This window comes from Lipophrys pholis (genome assembly GCF_963383615.2).
Source record: "Lipophrys pholis genome assembly, chromosome: 22".
Taxonomy (NCBI): Eukaryota; Metazoa; Chordata; class Actinopteri; order Blenniiformes; family Blenniidae; genus Lipophrys; species Lipophrys pholis.
Window position 1 is genome coordinate 11,032,683 of NC_137644.1, and position 27,657 is coordinate 11,060,339.

At 38.8% G+C, this 27,657-nt stretch overlaps 2 protein-coding genes across 2 annotated transcripts; both read left to right on the forward strand.

Annotated features, from left to right (window-relative positions):
• The first annotated feature begins 2,951 nt into the window (after positions 1-2,951).
• On the forward strand, positions 2,952-11,139 carry LOC308127004 (sodium-coupled monocarboxylate transporter 1-like). The gene is made up of 17 exons (XM_080491738.1): positions 2,952-3,169; positions 3,513-3,632; positions 3,936-4,001; positions 4,100-4,151; positions 4,245-4,312; positions 5,035-5,073; positions 5,208-5,323; positions 5,404-5,544; positions 5,769-5,898; positions 5,996-6,084; positions 6,439-6,548; positions 6,761-6,828; positions 6,948-7,034; positions 8,682-8,902; positions 10,316-10,404; positions 10,496-10,584; positions 10,671-11,139. The coding sequence occupies exons 1-17, from the start codon at positions 2,999-3,001 to the stop codon at positions 10,731-10,733; spliced, it is 1,719 nt and encodes a 572-aa protein (XP_080347864.1). The 5' UTR covers positions 2,952-2,998; the 3' UTR covers positions 10,734-11,139.
• A 6,971-nt stretch (positions 11,140-18,110) lies between these two features.
• LOC308126892 (sodium-coupled monocarboxylate transporter 1-like) lies at positions 18,111-25,230 on the forward strand (the record flags this gene model as incomplete). The annotated part of the gene is made up of 14 exons (XM_080491583.1): positions 18,111-18,338; positions 18,763-18,882; positions 19,213-19,278; positions 20,308-20,346; positions 20,481-20,596; positions 20,677-20,817; positions 21,041-21,170; positions 21,268-21,356; positions 21,711-21,820; positions 22,023-22,090; positions 23,887-24,107; positions 24,813-24,901; positions 24,993-25,081; positions 25,168-25,230. The coding sequence occupies 14 exons, from the start codon at positions 18,111-18,113 to the stop codon at positions 25,228-25,230; spliced, it is 1,569 nt and encodes a 522-aa protein (XP_080347709.1).
• Positions 25,231-27,657: the final 2,427 nt, after the last annotated feature.

The window sequence follows — 27,657 nt, forward strand, 5'->3', positions numbered from 1 at the left end:
GTGAGGGATCAAAACTTGCACATTGCTTTTAGTCTTTGAGATATTACAAACACACAAAAAAAACTCAGATTGTTGCATGTACACATGTAAAGTCTTGCACAGTTGGGCTTGTAAAAAAATTAACAAAAGAAAAACTAGTATTACAAATGTCTCACTTGCTCTCTCTCTCTCTCTCTCTCTCTCTCTCTCTCTCTCTCTCTCTCTCTCTCTCTCTGACACACACACACACACACACACACACACACACACACACACACACACACACACACACACACACACACACACACACACACATAAAAGAGCACAGTCCTGCACTCAGACCAGGTGAGGACTTACAGAGGCCTGTTTGTTTCTGAAGAGATCGTTTGAATAACTTTGTAAAGTGTCACATTTTCCTCGCGAAGTTTGACTCCCACTAAAATGTCAGGGGTTTCTGTGGGAGTGGGCTCCTTCCTGGCAGAAGACTATGTGGTGTTTGCACTCATGTTGGCTGTGTCTGCTGCCACTTGGGTGTCCTACGCCTGTTTTGACAAGAGTGAGAGCATCTCCGGGGAGTTCTTCCCCGGGGGCCGCAAACTGAATGCCCTCCCAGTGTCCCTGTCCCTGACCGCCAGCTTCATGTCAGCCGTCACAATGCTGTCCACCCCGGGCGAGGCAAGACTTTTCACTGATAAAAACATCAACGGAGTGAGACATCTTTCAGTCTTGACGCTACAGTAAAGCTCTTTCATTCACTGCAGGTATACCGCTACGGAGTCTGTCTTATTTTCTTTGGCATCTCATATCTTGTGATGGTGCTCGTCACATCTGAGATCTTCTTGCCGCTTTTCTACAAGCTCTCCATCACCAGCACTTACGAGGTGAGTGTGGTTTGTCCCGCTGTTAATGGTGTGCCGTGTAGGAATTTCTGGGTTGATTGTAGATCGGCTTAGGATAAATAATGACTTAAAAACATTGCAGATTGACAATAATATGGCAGTGATCAGATAAGAAAGGGCTGATAGATTTAGGTACATCAAAACTGCCCAGTTGAGTGAGTGGCTGTCTCCTATAACGTGTGGTCTAACTTTGAACAACTTCACTATATTTGCCACTGAAAGATTGCAGAGATGGTTCAGTTGTTGGTTTAAAGAGCCCAGGTCTCGTCTTAGAGGTTAGTTGACACAAAGTGTGACTTAAAGAGTTGAGGTCTACCCAAAGTCACTTTTAAAGAGTTTGGGTTTGGTTTAACCAACCCAGATTTAACAATCTCTTTTGAATAGTCTGGAGTTTAAATTATGTCGAAAGAGCACAATACTTCAAGGTTTGGTTGAGCAAGTTGGTTCTGCATTCCTAGTTTTCTAGTCTGGTTAAATCAGTCAGGTTTAAAATGTCCACATAATTTCAAAGAAGATTTGTCCATTTCAAAGAGACTCATGGACAGATGGCAACTGGTGTAAGTCATGCAACAGTTTGGACTGTCGGGTTTCTGTCACTTCACAAAGTCATTGTCCGAAATGAATGAATTAAAAAGAAGAAGAAAAAAAAGAACATTTAATGTTATTTTCCTTTTTCGTTTTTTCAATTGGTTATTTGTTGATACGGATGGTAAAAGCTCCTTTGAATTCTTGGTTGAGTAAAGTCGGGTTTTTGATGTTAAGACTATGCTTCTTTTTTTTTTATATTATTTTTGATGTTAGGATGCAATGATTTCTTTCATTCTGGTGCCTCAGCTTGAAATGTAATTGTTTTCCTATATGTTCATGTTGTCTTTGTCAAGTATTTGGAGCTGCGCTTCAACAGACCGACACGTCTGCTGGGAACTGTGTGTTTTGTAGTTGAGACTGTGAGTAAGAAGCTAATGAACGTGCAATTACATGGATTAAACACATGTATAACCACAAATCTCTCACCTGAGGACTATTCTAGCTGGCAATGCTACTGTTTGTGATCGTTATTTATTCACTTTTTAATTTTTTTTAAAGAATATTGTGGGTGTGTGAATATATCTTTTTCTTGATCATAGGAGATTTTAAAGTACTCTATTTCAAATATCTATACATTTGTTGGAAATGCCTTATAGGGAGCTCTGTCAGGTATTGTGTCAGGACTGGTTATGACTCTGTGGGTGGGCTTTGGAGCCCAGATGTACTCTCGACCGCCTGAGTTGACCCAGCCATTGCCACTCACAACGAGCGGTTGCAACTTCAACACAACTGGCAGCCTTAACTGGACTTCCAATGTTCTCCCAACACAGCCAAGCTCCGCTGCTGCAGCCACAACAGACAATAACAGAAGGTTCATGTCTAAGAAGGGATTAGTACTAAAAAAAGTGACCTTGGAATGTTTGGTCCAGAGTTTCTCTCTCTCAAACATTCTTTATCACTCCCAGGTCACAGGGGGAAGGGGGAAACTTCTCCTCACCAACGACAGACAGAAGAACTGTGGCAACACTAATTTGTTTTTTTTCCGATGTTGAGCTGGATGAGAAACTCCACAGGAACCAAAACATGAACTCAACTCATGTCTGTGTTATAACTTTCTGCATAAACATGATAAACATGTCTTTGCGTTTAATTGCAATCTAATGGCAACACTGCTATTTTACTCACACAGGATTTCAGTGTTTCTTGGCAGCACTGATTTCCTGGCACAGTCATTCTCACACAAACATTACCTCTGGACTCCAATACAGCCTCAATTTTTAAACTTTAATCTAGGAACACGCCGTAGCTGAACGAGGCTTGTAAATTCAGATAATAACTTTTCTGATAGTAAGACAAGATGAGTCCAGGAGCTTGTTTCCTTTTTCTAGAGTAGAATTGTTGTTGGTCAATGATTATAACTTCTTCTAACACTAGTGGATATTCCCCATTGTTGTATCTTAGTGGTAGAATTCAACACTGCTGTCAAAAGGTTTCTAGTGGCTCGTTGGGAAGGAGCTCCAGTGGAATCCAGCAAAATGTCAGAGGCCTCTGAGAGTTCCTTTGAGATCGTGGACTATGTGGTGCTTGCTTTCATGCTGGCTATCTCTGTGGCCATCGGTCTTTATTCCTGCTGGACCTTGAGGGCGTCGAGAAACTCCAGTGACTTCTTGACGGGAGGCAGAAAAATGAGCGCCCTGCCTGTGTCCATGTCCTTGGCTGCTGGCTTCATGTCGTCTGTTACACTGATATCCATCCCAGCTGAGGTAAGGCAACAGCAGCCTTCAAGTTATGGACCCTTTTTCTACTTCTACAACTACAATGCTGGAGCTCATTGTTGAAGTTTCTTCCAATTATCTTGAAGTTCCCAACTGTAGAGAGAGACGCTGAGGACAAAACTGGTTTGTGTATAAAATGTATTTTTCAGTTTGTTTTTTGTTTTCTGTTATTTTCTTTTCCAAAGGCATCAAAATACTGAACAAGTCAAGTAATTTGAATTTGAGACAAAGTGAAAGAACACTGTACTAAGTTTTTTTTATTTTATTTCCAGTGAGCATTAACAGGCAAACACAAAAACCAACTGAAATTCTATTCTTTTGTTGCTTGTAGGTATACTTCTATGGATCTGCCTATGGACTTTTGTGTTTTTCTTACTTATTTGCTGTTTTAATATCATCTGAGACCTTTCTCCCAGTTTTCTATAGGCTGGAACTCAAGAGCATTTATGCAGTGAGTGTGCATTTGCGATTTGCAAATTTTATCAAGAGAATTAAGCATTGTTTAAGTGGTGCGTATTTAGAACATGTTTAAGGTAGTCTATATAAAGTAAATGTACATAGTGAATATAGATTTAGTATTTTAGATGAGTTTTATATGGAGCTACTTTCTATTAATTGTGTAGTTCAGCACAGTGGAGGATCCATCAAGTTATAAAAGCACCAATAACAAATCAAGGCAGGTGTAAAGACTTGTTTAAATTCAGTAATAGTAGTAATAACAATGTCTTTCCTCTGATGTGTTGTTGTTGCTCAGTATCTGGAGTTACGTTTCAACAGAGCAACCCGTCTACTTGGAACAGTGACTTTTATTTTCCAAAATGTAAGCAACAGTTTAGTGAACATAATGTATAAGAACCAGGCTTGGATCTTTTTTTCCATTCATGCTTTTATCTTTCTTCTTTCTTTTTTTTGTCACAGGTCCTCTTTGCTGGATTTGTCATTTACGCTCCAGCTCTGACTTTAAGCCAACGTATGTCATGCAACTTGTGAGACACTGCAGCTTACTTAAAGTTGCCTCATAACTACATTTAAACGCAGCAGTGACTCTGATCTCTCTCTCCAGTTACTGATATGAATCTGTGGGTTGGAATTATCTCGACTTCCAGCATCTGTGTTCTTTACTGCACACTGGTTAGTGGTAAAAAGAAGAACTAAAGATGAGTTTGCATGGCACTTGTTCATGGATATTTAGATATATATGTGGTGAGGTGGAAGGAGGACTGAATATCTGGACTCAAGTATGACTATTACAGCAAATTCTAAGTAAAAGTAGTGCTGTCAGGATAATTCCTTGTGAAACCTCAAGAGACAAAATTCAGAGAAATCAGACTTAGAAGATTCAAAAAACATTTAATAATCTTGCAGCAACAAGAAAAGTCAAATACAACCTCATCTGAGAGCGGCTTGGAGTTGTTGAAAAGATTATTTTCAAGCAGTTTGTTTTTAAGTGAGTGAGAAGAAACAAGTCTGTGTGCAGGTATTGGAAAGAAAAACACCTAATCTTTAATAAGTAACAACATCAGATAACCAGATTTTTATAACAGCTGTCAAATGTATACTGATATAAAACTTACAAAAAAAATCACCATCAGTAAAAGGCAATTCAATTCAGTTTACTTGGACGAAATATTTAATCCTTGACACATTTCTCAGACCAACATTAAAACGTATTAAAAGTACAGATAGCAAAGACAAAACTAAATTTTTATTTGCTTAAGGTGTAACCCATTTTGAAAGGTTTTTCTGTTTCTATTGTCTTCTGCATATTTTTCATTACTCGTTGGCGTTCTTCTTTTTTTAATCTGAAGTAGAATTTTTAACTGTGAAACTTCGGTTTTTGTTGTTTGCATTAGGGTGGACTGAAGGCAGTGATATGGACCGATGTGTTCCAGGTACGTTTCTGAATGAAAAGCGACACACAGAGGACAGCAATAGCAACACCTCCCATCTGAAGCTACATTCATTCATCCACACACATCAACAGGGGACTGCAATACTAAACATATGTCTCATATTATCTGTGCAGATTGGAATAATGCTTGCAGGTTGCCTGGCTATCATGATCAGGTCTGTGATCATACAAGGAGGAGTCTCCACCATTCTCACAGATTCATATCAAGGGGGGAGACTCAACGCTTGGGAGTGAGTATGAAGAAGAGAATGTTTGAGGAGAAGGTTTCATTCAAGCCTCTCACCATTGACGAAGACACTGTCTTCCCCAGCTTTGACCCAAATCCCTTCAGGAGACATACTTTTTGGACCATTTTAATCGGAGGCACAATAAGTTGGATTTCCGTATATGGGACCCAACCTGCTCAGGTTCAGAGATACACGGCTTGTAAGAGCATCACTCATGCCAGACTGTAAGTCACCTCCTTACTAAAAAGTGTGGTTGAGGAGACCAAATTCAACATTATGTCATTTGTCTTCACTGTAATATTTCAGTGAATAAGAGAGTGGCAAGTAATTGATGTGGAAATCATAAAAACTGTGATGATATCATCTGCGTATACTGATACTTCATGTTTATCGTGTAACAATGGTTAACATTATCTATTTTTCTTGGTTGTGTACTTTTTTTCTTCAGAGCTCTGCACATTAACCTGTTAGGCCTTTGGGCCATCTTGTTGTCAGCAATGTTTGCTGGATTGTGCATATACTCATTCTATAAGCACTGCGACCCCTGGACGGCTGGACTGGTGTCAGTTCCCGATGAGGTGGGAAGCATTTGGAATGGAGAGTACCACCATTTTATTTGTGTAGCAATCTTCCAAGAAGTCATATATATTAATTCTTCTCATCCTTTTCTTCTAGGTGCTGCCATATTTGGTGAAACACATCATGGCCGGCCAACAAGGCCTCTTGGGACTCTTCTTTTCAGCAGTATATAGCGGCTCTCTGAGGTTTTATAAAGTGATCATATTTCACTCATATTAAAGTGACACAGTTACAGATACTGATACTGATTCATAAGATATAATAAGCTGAGGTCATCAGAAGAACGACTTTATTGTAGTTGCTGAGTTGAGGTTTGGACGCTCTCCTCTGGGATTACTTTTGACTTGACACAGGACATGAAGACCTTTGATAAAATGTTGTATTTAGTCCCAACATTAATCTTGATGAACACTCTTTCAGTTACCATCATTTAGAGTGTTTCCATAATCCAAACAACAACCAAAAAGGTCAGCTTAAATCTTATGTCTGGCTTCATAGCTCTGTATTCATTCAGTCATTTGCTCTAATTTCACCTCCAGCACAGTTTCTTCCGTCATCAATGCACTTGCTGCAGTGACCCTGGAAGACCTGATCAAACCATACACCATCCTGTCTGAGAAACGCATATCCATCCTCTCCAAAGGACTGAGTATGATGCTTATCATAATAATAATAATAATATATTATTATTATTATTATTATTGTTGTTATTATTATTATTATTATTATTATTATTATTATTATTATTATTATTATTATTATTATTTGCTTTTCAGGTGAGAGATGAATGATTATTTATGTGATTGCAAATTTGTCGTAAATATATTTCCCAGGATTTAAATCATTACACTGTCATTGCAGCTTTATTTTATGGGGTTGTTTGCATTGCCATGGCTGGACTGGCATCAGTCCTGGGACAGATGTCACAGGTGGGTAATATCATCATACTTCATGGGCAATCAACCATAGAGATGCATTGCAAGATATTATACAAAAGGCAGTTTGTTAAGTTTTCTTCTTTATAATGTATATCTAATATTTTAAACAGGCAGTCACCATAGTAACTGCAGTCGTTGGAGGTCCTCTATTAGCCTTGTTCTCTTTGGGAATCCTCTGTCCTTTTGCCAACGCCAAAGTATGTATATCCTCATTTTTCTTACTCTATCCAAATATTCACCATAGACGCATATTCAGAAACGTTAATGAATCTCTTCCACCTTCTTGATTCCCAAGGACACAATGAAAGTGAGGTTTCTCTTTAACCTTGAATATTGTCAACTTAATGAACAACAATCCAAGTTAAATTGTGTGGATGAAAACATTTGGAAATGCTACCAGAGAATATAGATGAGAGATCATGTTCATGCTTATCAAACTGCACATAGCGCTCTGAATGAATACAATATCTCCAGGTTTGTGACTTTTCTTGAAATTGTGTTATCATTCAGGTTATTTGGATTTTTCAATAAATGAGAAAAGAAAATCACAATTGCAAAAAAATGTGAATTGATCAGGGAGCCCACCGAAGATGTAATTAAGATTATATCGCCATTCAAACAGCTTAAAGCATCAGGTCAGCTCAGTAGGGTGACTAACATCTACATCTATTTTCTGCAATGAATCATGTGAAAAGAACTTAATCTGTCGAATGAGGCAATGTTTAAAATAATGCTTATTATGGCAATGTGAAGGAGTAACCAGCACCTTGGTTGTGCAGGAAAAACCCATTTTTTAATTGTGATTATTACCTGGCTGTTATCTTAGTCATGTAGTTAATTTAATTAAAATCAAAAAAAGTTTAAAGAACAATAAATAAATGAAAAAGAGGTAATGGAGGGAATAATGTGAGGTAACCGACTTCAAAAGGACTGCTGCCTCTTCCAAAGGCCACAAAAACATTTAAAGTACTCGCAACCTGGATATACCTACAGGGTCTCTTATCGTCCATCCAGTGCATTCTCAAAATATCTATTGTAAAACAGTGGAGATCAGCTGATCTTTAAGTGAGGGGCGGACCTCCAGTTAACAGGGCAGTCATCATCACACACTTTGAGAGTACACTTGGTGTAGAGCAGGGGTCGGCAACCTTCAACACTCAAAGAGACATTTGGGCCCGTTTCCCACAGAACATAACACACTGGGAGCATCGTTCCCAGTGTGCCACGTCTGCTGACAGGTAGAGACGATCGTAACTCTCAACAAGTCCGCAACGTCAAAACATCTCATCTGTCGTAAACACTCCCGTTATTGTTCACATACGCCCCTTTGCACACACTGGTTGTTTTGGTGACTGGGTTTATTGAAACATCGGTGCTCCACAGCACCGCGGTCTTCTGGCGAGGTTCAGACGCTCCTCTCAGTAACAGGAGAGGAGGAGATCTAGCGGGAGATGGACGCTGCAGTCCAGATTGAGAGTACACTTGGTGTAGAGGAACAGTCTGTGTATTGGTATATTGATGTTTAATGTTCAAGTTGGAATTGTTTTTCAAGCTGGAGAAAATTAATGCGAACACAAAGAGAACATGTTAACTTACTCATAAAGTCTAGATTGTAACCTAACTCTTCTTGTCTTAGATTACAGTGCAAACATGGTATCTTGCAGCATATCTTAAAACATTCTGTAAATCCAGAAACAAAAGAATCCCACATAAGCAAACACAGCCAACAGTAGGGTAAACAAAATTACTTTTAGTAGAACTAGACATATATTATTACCACTTGCAGGTGTGATGCAGTTTCAAGGTTTTCCATGCACTCAAATGTAATTCTTATTTTTTCTCAGGGAGGACTGTCAGGAATCATGTCAGGGTTTATTGTTAGCCTGGTCCTTGCCTTGGGTCATCTCTTGTGTCCAACCCCTCCTGAGTTAAGCCGACCTCTGCCGCTGACCACTGAGGGCTGTAACCTCACCACTGCATCTCCAAACCTCAACTGGACCTCCACTGCTCTTCACACGGCGCCCAATTCCACCACAGCAGCTCCGATACAGGGAAACTATTGCATGTCAGTGTGGTGGAGCAGAGCACTGACTCTGCTTGCAAGTATTTAGACCTTCCTGAAGAAATAACGATACTGATTGACTAAAGTTAAGCAAATTGGGACAGGTTGTTTGTTTGTTCGTTCCATTTTATTTAAAACAAAGAAAAGAAAGTGACCAGAGTGAAAACACTGAAGTGGAAAACTTATGTTCAAAAAGGAGTAGGAGGAATTTCTTCACCAATCACATACTCACAACCACAAAACAAAGCAGAGAAAACAAGTACCTAAGCAAACACATGAATAAACAGGTTGTAACAATGAAAACACCAAGTGTATATTCCACCCTTCTTCTTCTCTGTACTCGGTGAACACCATTTGGTTGTCCCGCTGTTTGACCTGCTTCATGGTTGGACATTGTCTGAACTCCCTGATAGTCTGTTCCACTGTCACTCCACATTGTAAAATACTAAATGTTTTCAGAATTGTGGGTGCACATGGATGTTTTTGTACAAATTTTGTTCGCTCTTTACTTTAACCCTGACCCTCTTTTACCAAACAGTTTCTGCATGTTCCCTGGGAGTTAGTTATTTGATGCTTTTACATAGTTTGTGCTTTTGAAATTGAACCAAATCAGTCAATTTGAATGTTTTTGACTGTAAGAATAGTGGATTATTGTGTGCTCTGTTGTGTTTGATCCTTATGGCCCCTTTTTTGCAGTGTAGACAGTGATTGGAGTGGACACTTTTAGATATGACCTCAAATATCTGCACAGTTATTTAAATATGGTGATATGACTGAACAGTACAGAGTGTGGGGACAACTGAAATTACCCAGAGACATTTGATTTCACTGCAACACAGTGTGAAGTTTTAAAATGTTTCGCCATTGTCCAACTATTTTGAGCTTATGGCTAAACATTTTAAACTTCACACTGCGTTGCATTTTATTTGGGAAGAAAATGAAAATATGGGAACTTCCATCCATCCATCCATCCATCCATCCATCCATCCATCCATCCATCCATCCATCCATCCATCCATCCATCCATCCATCCATCCATCCATCCATCCATCCATCGCAAAGGGCAAACACAACGAGACGGACAAGGACATATATACACGCACAGTCAAGAAATAACCTCAAAGTCATATCTTTGGACAACGGGGGGGGGAAAAAAACACGTTACTGAAGACAGATCATGTAAACTCCAGACAGAAAGGGCCTCAAGCCTCGAGATGAAGCGCTTTCAACTATGATCATCACTGTATGACCTCTCAGTTATTGTCATCAAAATTCAAATAACAATGGTCAAATAGTTGAGTATAAAGTTCATACTATGAACTCTCAAGACTGAGATCACTTTGTATATACTTTCCTCCGACAAAAGAAAAAAGAACTGATTCCTAGTTTTTTAAAAATACTTTTTCTCACCATCAGAAACTGGCACTCTCCCTCCTACCTTTACTTTATCATCATTGGAGTTGCTGCGGTCATAATCGTGGGGGTGGTAGTCAGTCTCTTGACAGGTAAATAAAAGTTCTGTTGTCATTGGTTACCTGTGTTTTCTGTGAATATTAGCTGTCACTGCCTCTTTGTCTCTTCTGCTTAATATCTCAGGAGGCAGGAGACAAACCATGGATCCAAGGCTTATGTTGCAGAAAGACGACATGCTTTCCTATCACCTCTACAAACGTCTAACAGAACGGGTAAGTGCAGCAGAAGTGCAAATCAACCCAATAAAGCAAGAGATTTATTACTGCCTCTAACTTCTGTTTTGTGGTTCCTTCCTTAGATCCAAACCAAGAGACAGCCTGACACAGTGCACAATAATGAAAAATTTGAAATGAGATTTTAACGGTTTGACTGAAAATACATATTCTTTTTTACAATGTTATCACAAAGAAGGAAGTGGATGTGTAGTGGCGAGCACCTTTCACCTCACAGCAACACTGGTGAACAAATCCACTTTCAGAAACGTGCAGAACCTTTAAAGTTCTTTGGTTTTCTTTGACATGTGCAAATCTAATCTTGATAAGCTCATGGAAGGACAAACAAGTGTGAGTCTTTGGTGGAGTCGCCCAGACACAAACTGGAGTTACATAACTTCTTAATAGAATATCAGACATCACCTCTCTAAGCCAGAAAACACATGAACTGTTACTTATAAAGACAATATTCCAGTATTAATAGAGTCCTGAAATCTGGCTATTTTCTCTTAAGCTGACATGAATTACGATATTAAACTGATATAAAAGCCTTTTCTCATCATTGTGTTTTTCTCTGAGTTCTCAGATAAATGCACCACTATGTATTGTACTTTCAGCTTATTTATTGAAACGCAGTTTTGAAATGAATGCATTTCACTTATATGGCACTTTCCCACTGACGTAACAGCCTCCAAAGAACTTTATAATGTTAGTCACATTCACACACTAATAGAATTGGCTGCCATGTGCAGCACTCAGGCATCCATCAGGAGCAGTTTGGGGTTCAGTGCTTTGCTCAAGGACACGTTGACATATGGACAGATGGGGGATTAAAGTTGAAACCTTCCAATGGAGCGACAACCGGCTTTAGCAGCTAAAACTTAATGTAATGTCTGATGTTTACACATTTAATTTTAATAAATAGTTTAAATGTGTTTTTCCAAGATAAAAAGTAAAACTATCAATTGTACCTCTTGTTTGCAGCTGTATTAAGGTTAAACATGCACAGTCCTCTTCATCTACATTAAGGGTGTCAAACACACTTTGTATTGTTGTATTGTGTCTGCTACTCTGAATAGATTTGTTTCAAAAATATTATGTTTTCTTCGAAAATCAGTCTCCCAAACAGCATATCCTCATTAGCATCTAGCTTCTCCGGTGACTCTGGATCCGAAGATTGACGCGGTGGCCTACCGCAGCTAGACTTTGATTGCTCATTTGTCAGCCGAGTGCTCGCCATATATCTTGGTTTGGCCACTAAAAAGTGCAGTAAAACAGAGTTAGCCCGACACTTGACAAAAATGAACGCTGGACAAAAGTGAAAAGTTAAGAAATATAAATAATCATTACCGGGGAGTTACTGCAAGACACGTCCTACATCGTCCGCGCTCACCGGAAGTCCCCCAGGTCAGCTTAATCCTTAAGTCTGGCTTCATCCGGAGCAGATGGGCCTTATCTATGGGACTGGTGAAAGCCAACGCCTCCCATTCAATTGGCCTGATCATAATGAAATCCAGTTGTGGCAGCGTTGTTTATTCACTTTGTATTCATTCATTCATTTGACGAGGTAATGTTTAAAATGATGCTTCTCACACGACAATGTGAGTAACCAGCACCTTGGTTGTACAGCAAAAATCCATTTTGAAGTTGTGATTATTACATGGCTGTTGTCTTAGCCATGGAGTTAATTTAATTAGAATCGAAAAAAGTAAAAAAAAATATGAAAAAGTGGTAGTGAGGGGCGGGCCTCCAGTTTCCCGTGTTCCCTGACCTGTCGGTCCCTGTTCCGAGTTACCCTTTACGCCCCAGTGCCTTGCAATTGTAAGATATTTCAAGGTATCCTGCATTTTCCTAAACTGTGGCATGCTGAGAACAGACTTAAAGGAGACATATCATGCTTTTAAATCCTTCCTTTTTACATATAAATCATACAGTTGTGGTCTATATAAAGCGGAACTGCAATGCTTGGGTCTGAATTCCTCATTATTATAGCTCCACAGTCCCCTTTTCAACCCCTTTTCTGATGTGCTTCTGAGAGCAACTCGTTTTGGGGCGGTCTCTTCAAATGCAAATGAGACACTTCATACAAAAATGGTGGATTGCTCGAAGTGTCGATGTCCTAATTTGGCAGTTCCGCTGCGAATACTGTGACGTCATTGTTCAAAAAACGTAATAGAGAATAGAAAAATCGAAACCGATCGCAAAATATGACCAAAACAGAATATAAAGATATCAACGGAGCACCTGAAGAGACTACTTTGAACTTTTCTGTACTTCTAAACACTCTAAATATACAACAAAATGCATTTAAGGGCTAAAAAAGTGGATTTAGCATGATATGTCCCCTTTAAGATAGCTATAGTTTACACGACTATTTATTAACCAGGCAATTCATATATGCTCTCCCAACACTTATGGTGAAGGAAAGAGGCTGATTCAACATGTACAGTGAGTCTTATCGTTGAAAGGCGGTCATCCGTCTGGGTACTTCCTGTGACCAGTGAACCACTTCTGGGCCTCTCTGGGCCAATCTCAGTGGAAGATTCTTGACCAACAACCATCCTCCTGTCTTTCTCAGGCACACGAACCAAAACAATTTTCTTTCTCCCTGGTGTTCTCAAAAAATTTGCCGTCCACACGTCGCTAAGAAAATGGTTCAACACGAGGCTTAAGGGCATGTAGTACATAGTCACACACAGATACAGTCTCTACATCTAAAAAAAAAAAAAATAAAGCTGACAGTAAGTCCTGGTTCAGGTCACTGTGGACCATTTTAAGCTGCCATTGGTTTCGACTGCTGGAGGACCCGCAGCTTCTTTCCTTTCTCACTCACCATGTGTCACTGTTACATGTCACTAACATTTGTCTGTCTATCTGTCTGTCTGTTTCTCTCTCTCTCTTTCTCTCTCAGTCTCTCTCTGGCTCACTATGTTGGATTCGGCACTGTATAAATAAATTCAACTGAATTGAATTGAACTTCTCAAATGATGTCACACTATTGAGTGACTTATCAAATTTGGCTTCTGTTATCAAACATAATGCCTGTGAACCAAAACCTGCCTGCAACAGGCTCCAATCTGTTTCGCCAAACCACCAAGCATTATGTAAAAAGTTCATAGAAAACATTGTTGTTTTTTTCAAATAAATTTCTTAAGAGTAGTGGACACAACACTGAGGTCTGAGCTGAGATATTCGTAATGCTGCTATAAAAGCTCGCTAACTCGTTGCTCAGTTTATAAAAGAAAAGAAAAGCATAAGGTAACAGCTAAAGGAGAAGTGTTTTAAACATTGAACTGTATTTTGCATGAGAAAGTGTCAATACAATTGGCTTTACGTTGAGATCTGAGTCACTTTGGGAAAGAATTGTTTCATTTTGTGAAATTATTGACATTTTCATCATCATATACTCTCTGCCATAACTAAGATAAACTTGAAAGTTTCAATCTAAAGGTTATTATGGCACTATTTTGCTGGTCAGGCCCAGTGAAGATGAAACTGGGCTGTATGTGAGCTAAAATGTGTTTGACACCTCTGCTTTACAGTTTATTGAAGACCAATATATATGGAGGAACTTTGAGATGAAATATGAAGTTGTAGAAAATATGTAGTTACATTTTGTAACAGAAATTCATCCATATATCTTCTCTATTTTCTATTATAGCCTGAAATAGGAGGTCTGCCAACTGTGGGATTAGTACTAAAAAAAATACCTTGTAATGTTTGGTCCAGAGTTTCTCCCTCTCAAACATTCTTTATCCCTCCCAGGTCACAAGGGGAAGGGGGAAACTTCTCCTCACCAACGACAGACAGAAGAACTTTTTTTGTTGAGCTGGATGAGAAACTCCACAGGAACCTCACATGACCTCAACTCATGTCTATGTTATGACAGGATTTCAGTGTTTCATGGCAGCACTGATATCCCGGCACAGTCATTCTCACACAAACATTACCTCTGGACTCCAATAAAACTTCAGTTTTAAACTTTAATATAGTGACATGCCGTACCTGAACGAGGCTTGTAAATTCAGGTAATAACTTTTCTGGTAGAAAGACAAGATGAGTCCATGAGCTTTTTTTCCTTTTTCTGGAGTAGAATTGTTGTTGGTCAATGATTATAACTTTTTCTAACACTAGTGGACATTCCCCATTGTTGTATCTTAGTGGTAGAATTCAACACTGCTGTCAAAAGGTTTCTAGTGGCTCGTTGGGAAGGAGCTTTAGATATATATGTAGTGAGGTGGAAGGAGGAGTGAAGATCTGGACTCAAGTACGACTATTACAGCAAATTCTAAGTAAAAGTAGTGCTGTCAGGATAATTCCTTGTGAAACCTCAAGAGACAAAATTCAGAGAAATCAGACTGAGAAGATTCAAAAAACATTTAATAATCTTGAGGCAACGAGAAAAGTCAAATACAACCTCATCTGAGAGCAGCTTGGAGTTGTTGAAAAAATTATTTTCAAGCAGTTTGTTTTTAAGTGAGTGAGAAGAAACAAGTGTGTGTGCAGGTATTGGAAAGAAAAACACCTAATCTTTAACATAGTACTGTAAAGTTACTACATCAGATAAGCACATTTTTATAACAGCTGTTAAAATACATAGTCATATAAAACTGTTTAAAATCACCATCAGTAAAAGGCAATACAATTCAGTTTACTTGGATGAAATGTTTACTCCGAAGCACATTTCGCAGGCCAACATTAAAACATATTAAAAGTACAGATAGCAGAGACAAAACAGAATTTTTGATTGTTTAAAGTGTAACTGTAATATTCCAAATAGTTTGGAAGGTTTTTATTGTTTCATTTTGTCGTGCATATTTTTCATTTTTCATATATATTTTTTTAATCTGAAATAGAATTTTTAAATGTGAAACTTCTGTTTTGTTGTTTGCATTAGGGTGGATTGAAGGCAGTGGTATGGACCGATGTGTTCCAGGTACGTTTCTGAATGAAAAGCAACACACAGAGGACAGCAATAGCAACACCTCCCATCTGAAGCTACATTCATTCATCCACACACATCAACAGGGGACTGCAATACTAAACATATGTCTCATATTATCTGTGCAGATTGGAATAATGCTTGCAGGTTACCTGGCTATCATGATCAGGTCTGTGATCATACAAGGAGGAGTCTCCACCATTCTCACAGATTCATATCAAGGGGGGAGACTCAACGCTTGGGAGTGAGTATGAAGAAGAGAATGTTTGAGGAGAAGGTTTCATTCAAGCCTCTCACCATTGACGAAGACACTGTCTTCCCCAGCTTTGACCCAAATCCCTTCAGGAGACATACTTTTTGGACCATTTTAATTGGAGGCACAATGACTTTGATTTCCGTATATGGCTATATATAAGCATCACTCATGCCAGACTGTAAGTCACCTCCTTACTAAAAAGTGTGATTGAGGAGACCAAATTCAACATAAGAGAGTGGCAAGTAATTGATGTGGAAATCATGAAAACTGTGATGATATCATCTGCATATACTGATACTTCATGTTTATCGTGTAACAATGGTTAACATTATCTATTTTTCTTGGTTGTGTACTTTTTTCTTCAGAGCTCTGCACATTAACCTGTTAGGCCTTTGGGCCATCTTGTTGTCTGCAATGTTTGCTGGATTGTGCATTTACTCATTCTATAAGCACTGCGACCCCTGGACGGCTGGACTGGTGTCAGTTCCCGATGAGGTGGGAAGCATTTGGAATGGAGAGTACCACCATTTTCTTTGTGTAGCAATCTTCTAAGAAGTCATATAAATTAATTCTTCTCATCCTTTTCTTCTAGGTGCTGCCATATTTGGTGAAACACATCATGGCCGGCCAACAAGGCCTCTTGGGACTCTTCTTTTCAGCAGTATATAGCGGCTCTCTGAGGTTTTATAAAGTGATCATATTTCACTCACATAAAAGTGACACGGTTACAGATACTGATACTGATTCATAAGATATAATAAGCTGAGGTCATCAGAAGAACGACTTTAATGTAGTTGCTGAGTTGAGGTTTGGACGCTCTCCTCTGGGATTACTTTTGACTTGACACAGGACATGAAGACGAAAGTCCTTTGTGAAAATGTTGTATTTAGTCCCACCTGACTGGTGAAAGCCAACACCTACCATTCAGTTGGCCATTCAGTAGGCAAAGTCCTGGACAATCATGCAGAGGTTGTACTGTGACTTTGTCTCGTCTTGCAAGAACAATGGAATACAATTGTCTTAAACTTTCTCAAATCACTCTCAGTCTGATTCCTGTGTATTCTGTCTCCCAGAGATTTTCTTACCAGGAACATTCTCCTGACAACTCCTCTGAAATGATGTCACACGATTGAGTGTCTTATCAAATTTGGCTTCTGTTATCAAACATAATCCTGTGAATCAAAACCTGCCTGCAACAGGCTCCAATCTGTTTCGCCAAACCACCAAGCATTATGTAAAAAATTCATAAAAAACATTGTTGTTTTTTTTAAACAAATTTCTTAAGAGTAGTGGACACAACACTGAGACCCGAGCTGAGATATTCGTAATGCTGCTATAAAAGCTCGCTAACTCGTTGCTCAGTTTATAAAATAAAATCAAACATAAGGTAAAAGCTAAAGGAGAAGTGTTTTAAACATTGAACTGTATTTTGCATGAGAAAGTGTCAATACAATTGGCTTTACGTTGAGATCTGAGTCACTTTGGGAAAGAATTGTTTCATTTTGTGAAAATATTGACATTTTCATCACATATACTCTCTGCCATAACTAAGATAAACTTGAAAGTTTCAATCTAAAGGTTATTATGGCACTATCTTGCGGGTCTTTGTTATATTTTGAAACACAAATTCATCCATACATCTTCTCTATTTTCTATTATAGCCTGAAATAGGAGGTCTGCCAACTGTGGGATTAGTACAAAAAAATTGACCTTGGAATGTTTGGTCCAGAGTTTCTCTCTCTCAAACATTCTTTATCCCTCCAAGGTCACAGGGGGAAGGGGGAAACTTCTCCTCACCAACCGCAGACAGAAGAACTATGGCAACACTAATTAGTTTTTTTCCAATGTTGAGCTGGATGAGAAACTCCACAGGAACCTCACATGAACTCAACTCATCTCTGTGTTATAACTTTATGCATAAAGATAAAGATATCTTGCATGCAATTGTGATTTGACCCCCACAGGATTTCAGTGTTTCATGGCAGCACTGATATCCCGGCACAGTCATTCTCACACAAACATTACCTCTGGACTCCAATAAAACTTCAGTTTTAAACTTTAATATAGTGACATGCCGAACCTGAACGAGGCTTGTAAATTCAGGTAATAACTTTTCTGGTAGAAAGACAAGATGAGTCCACGAGCTTGTTTCCTTTTTCTGCAAAACGATTATAGTTGGTTAATGATTATAACTTCTTCTATCACTCGGGGGCGGTCCCCACTGTTTCACTTCATGTGCCATTGTTTCATCTTAGCGATAGACAGAAGGCTGCTGTCAAAAGGTTTCTAGTGGCTCGTTGGGAAGGAGCTCCAGTGGAATCCAGCAAAATGTCAGAGGCCTCTGAGAGTTCCTTTGAGATCGTGGACTATGTGGTGTTTGCTTTCATGCTGGCTATCTCTGTGGCCATCGGTCTTTATTCCTGCTGGACCTTGAGGGCGTCGAGAAACTCCAGTGACTTCTTGACGGGAGGCAGAAAAATGAGCGCCCTGCCTGTGTCCATGTCCTTGACTGCTGGCTTCATGTCGTCTGTTACACTGATATCCATCCCAGCTGAGGTAAGGCAACAGCAGCCTTCAGGTTATGGACCCTTTTTCTACTTCTACAACTACAATGCTGGAGCTCATTGTTGAAGTTTCTTCCAATTCTTTTGAAGTTCCCAACTGTAAAGAGAGACGCTGAGGACAAAACTGGTTTGTGTATAAAATGTAGTTTTCAGTTTGTTTGTTTTTTGTTTTCTGTCATTTTCTTTTCCAAAGGCATCAAAATACTGAACAAGTCAAGTAATTTGAATTTGAGACAAAGAGAAATAACACTGTACTAAGTTTTTTATTTTATTTCCAGTGAGCATTAAAATCAATAAAAGACATTTTATTGAAACAAAAGAGCAAGTTATAGAGTTCTGTTCATTGTTTTATTACATCTCGTGTTAACTGGTTTAATAACAAACTAACTGAAATTCTATTCTTTTGTTGCTTGTAGGTATACCTCTATGGATCTGCCTATGGACTTTTGTGTTTTTCTTACTTATTTGCTGTTTTAATATCATCTGAGACCTTTCTCCCAGTTTTCTATAGGCTGGAACTCAAGAGCATTTATGAAGTGAGTGTGCATTTGTCAACTCGCCTCTGTTTTCAAATATCTTTTATGCAAATTTTATCAAGAGAATTAAGCATTTGTTTAAGTGGAGTGTATTTAGAACATGTTTAAGGTAGTCTATAGAAAGTAAATGTACATAGTGAATATAGATGTAGTATTTTAAGTGAGTTTTATATGAAGCTACTTTCTATTAATTGTGTAGTTCAGCACAGTGGAGAATCCATCAAGTTATCAAAGCACCAATAACAAATCAAGGCAGGTGTAAAGACTTGTTTAAATTCAGTAATAGTAGTAATAACAATGTCTTTCCTCTGATGTGTTGTTGTTGCTCAGTATCTGGAGTTACGTTTCAACAGAGCAACCAGTCTACTTGGAACAGTGACTTTTATTTTCCAAAATGTAAGCAACAGTTTAGTGAACATAATGTATAAGAACCAGGCTTGGATCTTTTTTTCCATTCATGCTTTTATCTTTCTTCTTTCTTTTTTTTTGTCACAGGTCCTCTTTGCTGGATTTGTCATTTACGCTCCATCTCTGACTTTAAGCCAACGTATGTCATGCAACTTGTGAGACACTGCAGCTTATTTAAAGTTGTCACATCACTACATTTAAACGCAGCAGTGACTCTGATCTCTCTCTCCAGTTACTGATATGAATCTGTGGGTTGGAATTATCTCGACTTCCAGCATCTGTGTTCTTTACTGCACACTGGTTAGTGGTAAAAAGAAGAACTAAATATGAGTTTGCATGGCACTTGTTCATGGATATTTAGATATATATGTGGTGAGGTGGAAGGAGGACTGAATATCTGGACTCAAGTATGACTATTACAGCAAATTCTAAGTAAAAGTAGTGCTGTCAGGATAATTCCTTGTGAAACCTCAAGAGACAAAATTCAGAGAAATCAGACTTAGAAGATTCAAAAAACATTTAATAATCTTGCAGCAATGAGAAAAGTCAAATACAACCTCATCTGAGAGCGGCTTGGAGTTGTTGAAAAGATTATTTTCAAGCAGTTTGTTTTTAAGTGAGTGAGAAGAAACAAGTCTGTATGCAGGTATTGGAAAGAAAAACACCTAATCTTTAATAAGTAACAACATCAAATAACCAGATTTATATAACAGCTGTCAAAACTGATATAAAACTTACAAAAAAAATCACCATCAGTAAAAGGCAATTCAATTCAGTTTAATTGGACAAAATATTTAATCCTTGACACATTTCTCAGACCAACATTAAAACGTATTAAAAGTACAGATAGCAAAGACAAAACTAAATTTTTATTTGCTTAAGGTGTAACCCATTTTGAAAGGTTTTTCTGTTTCTATTGTCTTCTGCATATTTTTCATTACTCGTTGCCGTTCTTCTTTTTTTAATCTGAAGTAGAATTTTTAACTGTGAAACTTCGGTTTTTGTTGTTTGCATTAGGGTGGACTGAAGGCAGTGATATGGACCGATGTTTTCCAGGTACGTTTCTGAATGAAAAGCGACACACAGAGGACAGCAATAGCAACACCTCCCATCTGAAGCTACATTCATTCATCCACACACATCAACAGGGGACTGCAATACTAAACATATGTCTCATATTATCTGTGCAGATTGGAATAATGCTTGCAGGTTGCCTGGCTATCATGATCAGGTCTGTGATCATACAAGGAGGAGTCTCCACCATTCTCATAGATTCATATCAAGGGGGGAGACTCAACGCTTGGGAGTGAGTATGAAGAAGAGAATCTTTGAGGAGAAGGTTTCATTCAAGCCTCTCACCATTGACGAAGACACTGTCTTCCCCAGCTTTGACCCAAATCCCTTCAGGAGACATACTTTTTGGACCATTTTAATCGGAGGCACAATAAGTTGGATTTCCGTATATGGGACCCAACCTGCTCAGGTTCAGAGATACACGGCTTGTAAGAGCATCACTCATGCCAGACTGTAAGTCACCTCCTTACTAAAAAGTGTGGTTGAGGAGACCAAATTCAACATTATGTCATTTGTCTTCACTGTAATGTTTCAGTGAATAAGAGAGTGGCAAGTAATTGATGTGGAAATCATAAAAACTGTGATGATATCATCTGCGTATACTGATACTTCATGTTTATCGTGTAACAATGGTTAACATTATCTATTTTTCTTGGTTGTGTACTTTTTTCTTCAGAGCTCTGCACATTAACCTGTTAGGCCTTTGGGCCATCTTGTTGTCAGCAATGTTTGCTGGATTGTGCATTTACTCATTCTATAAGCACTGCGACCCCTGGACGGCTGGACTGGTGTCAGTTCCCGATGAGGTGGGAAGCATTTGGAATGGAGAGTACCACCATTTTCTTTGTGTAGCAATCTTCCAAGAAGTCATATAAATTAATTCTTCTCATCTATTTCTTCTAGGTGCTGCCATATTTGGTGAAACACATCATGGCCGGCCAACAAGGCCTCTTGGGACTCTTCTTTTCAGCAGTATATAGCGGCTCTCTGAGGTTTTATAAACTGATCATATTTCACTCATATTAAAGTGACACAGTTACAGATACTGATACTGATTCATAAGATATAATAAGCTGAGGTCATCAGAAGAACGACTTTATTGTAGTTGCTGAGTTGAGGTTTGGACACTCTCCTCTGGGATTACTTTTGACTTGACACAGGACATGAAGACCTTTGATAAAATGTTGTATTTAGTCCCAACATTAATCTCGATGAACACTCTTTCAGTTACCATCATTTAGAGTGTTTCCATAATCCAAACAACAACCAAAAAGGTCAGCTTAAATCTTATGTCTGGCTTCATAGCTCTGTATTCATTCAGTCATTTGCTCTAATTTCACCTCCAGCACAGTTTCTTCCGTCATCAATGCACTTGCTGCAGTGACCCTGGAAGACCTGATCAAACCATACACCGTCCTGTCTGAGAAACGCATATCCATCCTCTCCAAAGGACTGAGTACAATGCTTATAATAATAATACTAATACTAATAATAATAATAAAAAAAAATATATATATAATAATAATAATGATAATAATAATAATAATAATTATTATTATTATTTGCTTTTCAGGTGAGAGATGAATGATTATTGACGTGATTGCAAATTAATCGTAAACTTATTGCCCAGGATTTAAATCATTATATTGTCGTTGCAGCTTTATTTTATGGGGTTGTTTGCATTGCCATGGCTGGACTGGCATCAGTCCTGGGACAGATGTCACAGGTGGGTAATATCATCATACTTCATGGGCAATCAACCATAGAGATGCATTGCAAGATATAACAAAAGGCAGTTTGTTAAGTTTTCTTCTTTATAATGTATATCTAATATTTTAAACAGGCAGTCACCATATTAGCTGCAGTCATTGGAGGTCCTCTATTAGCCTTGTTCTCTTTGGGAATCCTCTGTCCTTTTGCCAACACCAAAGTAAGTATATCCTCATTTTTTTCCATCCATCCATCCATCCATTTTCTCCCACTTATCCATTTCCGGGTTGCGGGGGTGGCAGTCTGACCCAGATCACATTGCACCGATTAAGAACCTTTCCTGTGGGTGGTGAGCCCACGGGAAGGTGGTGCCCGGCGTGGGACATGGACCCACTACTTTGAGATTGTGAGTCTCATGCTCTACCAACTGAGCTAGGAGGGCTTTGAAGGACGTTGAAGGACACAATGAGAGTGAGGTTTCTCTTCAACCTTAAACATTTTCAACTTAATGAACAGCAATCCAAGTAAAATTTGGGGGAAAAAAAACATTTGGAAATGCTACCAGAGAATATAGATGAGCGATCATGTTGGCCTTTCATGCTTATCAAACTGCACATAGCGCTCTGAATGAATACAATATCCCCAGGTTTGTGACTTTTCTAGAAATTGTGTTATCATTCAGGTTATTGGGAATTTTGAATAAATGAGAAGAAAAAAAAATCACAATTGCAAAAAAAAGTAAATTGATCAGGGAGCCACCGAAGATGTCATTAAGACTATATCGTCATTCAAACAGATCAAAGCATCAGGTCAGCTCAGTAGAGTGACTATATTTTTATTTTCACAAATAAAAGAGGAGATTTGGCCCTGCCTTGAAACATATTAATTATATATATGTTGAATGTATGCCTCCTGTGCATGAATAGTAAAATTGGGTTATATAATAAAATAGTTTTTTTAACCAAAGACAAAAGGTAAACACATACCTCACATAGGCATATCAAAATATGTGTAAAAGCTCTTTTCTGCCACCAACCATGTAAAAATAATTGAATCTTTTGAATGAGATAATGATCAAAATAATGCTTCTTAGGGCAATGTGAAGGAGTAACCAGCGCCTAGGTTGTACAGGAAAAGCGCATTTTGAAAATGTGATTATTACCTGGCAGGTATCTGAGTCATGTAGTTAATTCAATTACAATCGGAAAATGTAAAAAAATAAAAAGGGGGAATGGAGGGAATAATGTGAGGTAACCGACTTCAAAAGGACTGCTGCCTCTTCCAAAGGCCACAAAAACATTTAAAGTACTCGCAACCTGCATGTACCTACAGGGTCTCTTATCGTCCATCCAGTGCATTCTCAAAATATCTATTGTAAAACAGTGGAGATCAGCTGATCTTTAAGCCTCCAGTTAACAGGGCAGTCATCATCACACACTTTGAGAGTACACTTGGTGTAGAGGAACAGTCTGTGTATTGGTATTTTAATGGGTAATGCTCAAGTTGGAATTGTTTTTCAAGCTGGAGAAAATTAATGCGAACACAAGGAGAACATGTTAACTTACTCATAAAGTCTAGATTGTAACCTAACTCTTCTTGTCTTAGATTACAGTGCAAACATGGTATCTTGCAGCATTAAAACATTCTGTAAATCCAGAAACAAAAGAATCCCACATAAGCAAACACAGCCAACAGTAGAGTGAACAAAATTACTTTCAGTAGAACTAGACATATATTATTACCACTTGTAGGTGTGATGCAGTTTCAAGGTTTCCCATGCACTCAAATGTACTTTTTATATTTTTTTCTCAGGGAGGACTGTCAGGAGTCATGTCAGGGTTGACTGTTAGCCTGGTCCTTGCCTTGGGTCATCTCTTGTGTCCAACCCCTCCTGAGTTAAGCCGACCTCTGCCGCTGACCACTGAGGGCTGTAACCTCACCACTGCATCTCCAAACCTCAACTGGACCTCCACTGCTCTTCCCACGGCACCCAATTCCACCACAGCAGCGCCGATACAGGGAAACTATTGCATGTCAGTGTGGTGGAGCAGAGCACTGACTCTGACAATGGTTTGGGGAAGTTCCATCTCCATGCCTCTGTGGTTGAACCCGATCATCACTGCCACATTGTGCTTATTGAAATTGAACCAAATCAGTGAATTATAATATTTTTGACTGTAACAATAGTGGATTATTGTGTGCTCTGTTGTGTTTGATCCTTATGACCTTTTTTTGCAGTGCAGACAGTGATTGGAGTGGACACTTTTAGATATTACCCCAAATATCTGCACAGTAATTTAAACATGGTGATATGACTGAACAGTACAGAGTGTGGAGACAACTGTAGTCCAGAAAGTTTGTTTTGTACATGTTTGACTTGAGTTGTTCAGTTTGTTTTTTCATCTAATATTAACAAGAGACACTTGGTTTCATGAGTTCGTACAATGTAATGTAAGCTGAAAATAACTGGACAATGGCTAAACATTTTAAACTTCACACTGCGTTGCATTTTACATATATACACTGACATTCACAAATAACCTCAAAGTCATAATTTGAAGCGCTTTCAACTATGATCATCACTGCATGACCTCTCATGTTATTGTCATCAAATAACAAAGGTCAAATAAATGAGAATGTGCTCTAAAGAAATATACTTTCCTCCATCAGAAGAACCAAGTGTTCTATCAATAGGACTGATTCCGAGATCATTTCAAAAGACTTTTTCTCACCATCAGAAACTGGCACTCTCCCTCCTACCTTTACTTTATCATCATTGGAGCTGTTGTGGTCATAATCGTGGGGGTGGTAGTCAGCCTCTTGACAGGTAAATAAAAGTTCTGTTGTCATTGGTTACCTGTGTTTTCTGTGAATATTAGCTGTCACTGCCTCTTTGTCTCTTCTGCTTAATATCTCAGGAGGCAGGAGACAAACCATAGATCCAAGGCTTATGTTGCAGAAAGAGGACATGCTTTCCTATCACCTCTACAAACGTCTAACAGAACGGGTAAGCGCAGCAGAAGTGCAAATCAACCCAACAAACCGAGAGATTTATTACTGCCTCTAACTTCTGTTTTGTGGTTCCTTCCTTAGATCCAAACCAAGAAACAGCCTGACACAGTGCACAATAACGAAAAATTTGAAATGAGATTTTAACGGTTTGACTGAAAATACATATTCTTTTTTTCAATGTTATCACAAAGAAGGAAGTGGATGTGTAGTGGCGAGCACCTTTCACCTCACAGCAACACTGGTGAACAAATCCACTTTCAGAAACGTGCAGAACCTTTAAAGTTCTTTGGTTTTCTTTGACATGTGCAAATCTAATCTTGATAAGCTCATGGAAGGAAAAACAAGTGTGAGTATTTGGAGGAGTCGCCCAGACGTCTGCAACCTTTATTGTCATATTTTACCAAATCAAATTTAACTGGAGTTGCATAACTTCTTTATAGAATGTCAGACATCCCATTCACATTAATGAATTGTTTAAATATGTTTTTCCAAAATTAAAAGACAGCTATCAATTGTACCTCTTGTTTTCAGCTGTATTAAGGTGAAACATGCACAGTCCTCATCATATACATTAAGGGTGTCAAACACACTTTGCATTGTTGTATTGTGTCTGCTACTCTGAATAGATTTGTTTCCAAAAATCAATGTTTTCTTTGAATTTTTCGCAATTTGCTTGGTGGTTTGGTGGGTGGAAGAGACGTAACATGACAATCAAAAAAAGGTTGGAGGAGTCAAAATGGAGTGACAAGAGAAAAAAGATTTATTAACTAATCAAAAACTAACACACTACAGCTGTGGAGGAGGTTGGCACTGGGGGTTGTGCCAAACAGAATTATAAGTACAATAAAACCAGGCTTTGCTATCCCTCACCTACTAACAAAACTTAACCCAAAACCTGGCTGACTTATCTAAAAACAGTCGATAAATCCAAAGTAAATACAACGGTGGCATACATGGTTGGGTGCATTACTGCCACCTTCTGAATGAGAGTGTGGAGCAGAATGGCTTTTAGTCTAAATCCTACTTACTAACCCTGTTTTTTTCTAAAAATCTGGAGATGTCCTTGTTTATGAAGTCTTCTGAGTTCCTCTTCAGTATTTCCGTTATGTTCAGTGTTCTTTTCTGTCTGCGGAGTGCTTCTTTGAGTATTTGTCAGTGGTGATGGTACCGTGGACATTGTGTGAATGCGTGTTGAATTGATTCCTGTGCTCCGCAGTTTACGCAGTTCCCTGTTGGGTGTTTTTTTGGATGAGGTGCAGTGAATCATTTTGTCTTATATGTCCAAATCTCATTCGAGAAATGATGTCTTCCTCTTTGCTGCTTCTGTTGCTTTCTCTCATCTCTCCCACTTTGTTTTGAATGTTGAATTAGTGTCTGCCTTTACTGTTGTTATTCCAGCTTGCCTGCCACTTCTTTATCATTTCTATCTTTACAATGCTCTTCATTTCAGCTTAACTGTACCCTACACTCATTCCTAGACCCTCGTTCCCTGTTGCCCTCTTTGCATACGTGTCTGCCAGTTCGTTTCCTTCTAGTCCTATGTGTGCCGGAACCCAAATAAACTGAACCTGGACTGCTAACCTCTTCTCCGACATTTCGTTTTTCTTTTTTTTTTACTTTTTAAATTTAGTGGGTTCAGCTTATATTCAATAGTCCGGCACTTAAAATGTAGGGGTGGGAAGTTGCAGCTGGCTACTCGTGTGGACTGAATGGGTGGCAACAATGGGGAAATGCCAGTATTCTGAGGGTAATAGCTCGCAGCAACATATTGAAAAAAAAAAAAAAAAGAAACTATGAACTAGTTCATTTTTGGAACTGTGAATTTAGTTCAAAAACGGAACTAGTTCATGTTAAAATTTTTAAACTGGACTTTGAACTCATTCATGTGGAAACGGAACTTTCCCAACATTGACCGGCGGTTTATGTGCTCCTTTCTCTGTTGGGAGGGGCATTAGCCAGTGGTGTGCGATGTCTGGCATGCTATACTCTTTAGCGATTGAACCAATGTCGATCAAAATCAGAAGCGAATGGAGTCAAATTGAGCGAGGACTCCTCACCTTTACACCTTTCTGCATATGCAGATGACATTATGATTGTTACAGCCGATGATAAAGATATTCAAAAGCTGTTCAACATCACTTATCGTTTTGGGAAGATCTCATCCTCCAAGATAAACTGGGACAAGAGCACAGCTCTGTTAGTTGGTTCTTTGGCGGTGCTCATTTAAGAATTGGCTCCTGGTTGTTTTTGGAGAAAAAGCCCTAAGAGAGGAGTTACAACTGTACGGTACACCTGGACAATGCTGACGCCCTGGCAGAGACGTTGGAGGTTTGATCTGTCCGAGTTGTCAGGAGTATATCAGATAAATTCAGGAAGGTGTTTTCAAAGGAGGACAGCGCGCTTCTGCAGCACTGGTTCAATGGTCAAATAACACTTGATGTTTTCGGCTCTTTCCTCAGGCTGATGATCAGACCAAACCTTCCAGAATCTGTTAACATGGGCCCTCTGCTCGGTGATAATGTGCGGGTGTCACTGGGCTCTGTGAATGGGAAAGGTCTTTACCAGACCTGT

Coding starts and splice junctions, on each gene's coding strand:
- LOC308127004 (XM_080491738.1), top strand. CDS start 2,999: ATGCTGGCTATCTCTGTGGCCATCGGTCTTTATTCCTGCTGGACCTTG. Junction 6,085..6,438: donor GTATATAGCGGCTCTCTGAG/GTTTTATAAAGT, acceptor TTTCACCTCCAG/CACAGTTTCTTCCGTCATCA. Junction 6,549..6,760: donor CATCCTCTCCAAAGGACTGA/GTATGATGCTTA, acceptor CTGTCATTGCAG/CTTTATTTTATGGGGTTGTT.